General features: G+C 42.6%; 1 protein-coding gene across 1 annotated transcript in view; it reads left to right on the plus strand.

Annotated features, from left to right (window-relative positions):
• LOC138054579 (uncharacterized) overlaps positions 1 to 1,810 on the plus strand; it is an 84,332-nt gene extending 82,522 nt beyond the window's left edge. Inside the window, 1 exon segment of the mRNA XM_068901082.1 lies at positions 556 to 1,810. Coding sequence (XP_068757183.1) covers positions 556 to 1,581 — 1,026 coding nt within the window. The 3' untranslated portion in view covers positions 1,582 to 1,810.
• The last annotated feature ends 690 nt before the right edge of the window (positions 1,811 to 2,500 follow it).

A 2,500-nucleotide genomic window follows, 5' to 3' on the forward strand; every position in this document is an offset into this window, starting at 1 on the left:
AGTACGTTCCAACCTTTGAATAACTGGGGCCTGGTATTTACTGTCTAATGTCGCTGTCCTGTAACTGATGACAGTTATGAACGTTACTTAGGCAACAACGAAATGAAAGCCTCAAAAAAATCCAAGCTACAACGGGAGTCGAACTCATGAGCCCTTGAAAATACCAGTGCAGTGTTGCATCAATTAACTCGCTTAGAAAGTTTTTCAGGGGCTTTAGCAATTTCTTTTATAGGAAACAGGGTGATCGTGGCAGTTACAGATTCAATTTAGGCGATTGCGTTATGAAACCTGGAAATTTCAAGACTTCAACGGGGTTCAAGCTTCCGCAGAAGTCCTGAATTTTTCAGACTTCATAATGTAATTTCATAAATTGCACTCATAACTGCGACAATCATCCCAAACGTCATTTCATTGCCTTAGCTCATGAAAACGATTTACCTCGTATACCTCAGTTAAATTGCTATCACTGCAGCTTTTGTTCCTTTCCGCTGATTATATTATATTTATTTATTTATTTATTTATTTATTTTATCGTTTTATTTCTTTCACTTGTAGCGAATTACACGCGATAAATATCGAGATATGCTTGCCCGGCTCGACAGTCGTCGTAATCAAGGCTTCAACAGAAGTGAGGAAGACTGGGAACAAGTCACGGATACCAGTACTGAGCCATCCAATCAAACAGAACCGGAAGATGAAACTACTTTCCACAAGCCCCACGAAGCATTTGAGGGGCCGCCAGTCAACAGTACCGCGGAAAACTGGGAGCAAGGCAAACAGACGTCTCAAAGCAGCAATGAGTTACAGTCAGAATATCAGGGAAGCCTTGTTCAGCCCCAGGAATCAGATGGTCCGCGGTCAAATAGTACCGAGGATGATATGGAACGAAACATCAACTCCACTGTGACTGACGTTCCTAATCAAATCAATGGAATGGAATTGAAAAGTGACGTCAGTGCTAATAGTTTCCAGGAATCTAAAAGTCAGTGGTCAAGCGGCACTGAGGAGGACCTGGGACGAAACGTGAATTCCACGTTGACCGATATTCCTGAAAAAGTCAGTCCACCAGAACCGGAAAGTGACGTCAGTGCTGCTAGTTCCCAGAAACATAAAAGTCAGCGGCCAAACAGTACCGTGGAGGATCTGGGACGAAACATCGACTCCACTGTGACTGAATTGGAAAATGACGTCACTGTTTCCATTCCTCACGAATCCGAAGGACCACAGTTGAACAGCGCCGAGGTAGACATGGGTCCAGAAATCAGCAACACGACTTCGGCCGACGTTCCCGAAAAAGGCAATGAAACAGAATCAGTCGATATCGCTTCTCCAACAACAAATCCTCCTAAAATGGTTGATCAACGCGCCGACTTGCGACCGAAGAGAAACGGTACTATGAAGGAATTTACGCATCGGCGAATGAATGGAACAGATTTTGAAGACATCTCCAATCTTGCCAGAATACACGAAATGCATGGTCAGGGACCCAACGGTACCGTGGAAGACTGGGGACGAAACGGCACGACCATGAATCACTTATTTGATCAGCGCAACGGTACAGAATTGGAGAACATCGTTTAGGTGAACGACACCACGGAAATAAATGTTCGAAATTATTTGGACATGCATCTTGTCAGGATGGATGTCTGCACTGAAATAAAGTCACTTTGATCGTGCTTTGGGAAAGTGCAAGCTTCAAAAATCTCAGTCTTCGCAAGATGAAGTCTAGGAAAGCTTTTGGTGTCGATAAATCATAAGTTTCGGCAGAGAAATGGGTCGTTTATATTACTACTATTGTATTAGAAGTTATAGCAGGATAGAATAAAATTAACTGAGATTCAGTTGAAAAAGGTGTCCTTTTCATGTTTTTATTTAAAGGAAAGATGGAAGAAAGACCTAAGCACAGTTGCTTTATCATGAAATTACCTCCCTCTTACCACAGTGCTTAGAAGCTATACCAAGCGCACAAACAATTTTATTAGGATAAAATTGCTAGTTGTGATATCACCTTGTGCAAACGACTTACCACGAGTGATTTTAAAGGCACCGATTACGACAACCTCGTTCCTAGGGTCTCTCATCTTAACGCCTGGGGCGAGCGAGGAGAGACCCTTGTAGGGTCTGGTCACATGTCTCCCAGAATCTGGGAGATGACAATTTATCCAATGAAGGGAGGGGCGGCTTAGTAAGAATTTTGTCTATACTGAGACTACGGGAGTGCGGAATGTGTTGTCACCAAAACAAACTAAGTTTCACGTGCTACGGTATGTGAACATATGTTCTTCTGCGGCTATGTCCGGCGATAATAGTTTGCAAACGCCGAAGAAAACACATACATCGTCTGTCATAAGTTGCTGTAGATTGTGCGGTTCAGTCAAAGTCGTTTTACATTGTAAAAATATGTTCAAGAAGAACACTGAAGAATTGCTCGCCTTAGCCGATAACTTGTTTAACTTTTAGATTAACGTTAGAATAAACACTATGCGAAATTGCAGCCTGA

This window comes from Montipora capricornis, chromosome 1, assembly GCF_036669925.1.
Source record: "Montipora capricornis isolate CH-2021 chromosome 1, ASM3666992v2, whole genome shotgun sequence".
Taxonomy (NCBI): domain Eukaryota; kingdom Metazoa; phylum Cnidaria; class Anthozoa; order Scleractinia; family Acroporidae; genus Montipora; species Montipora capricornis.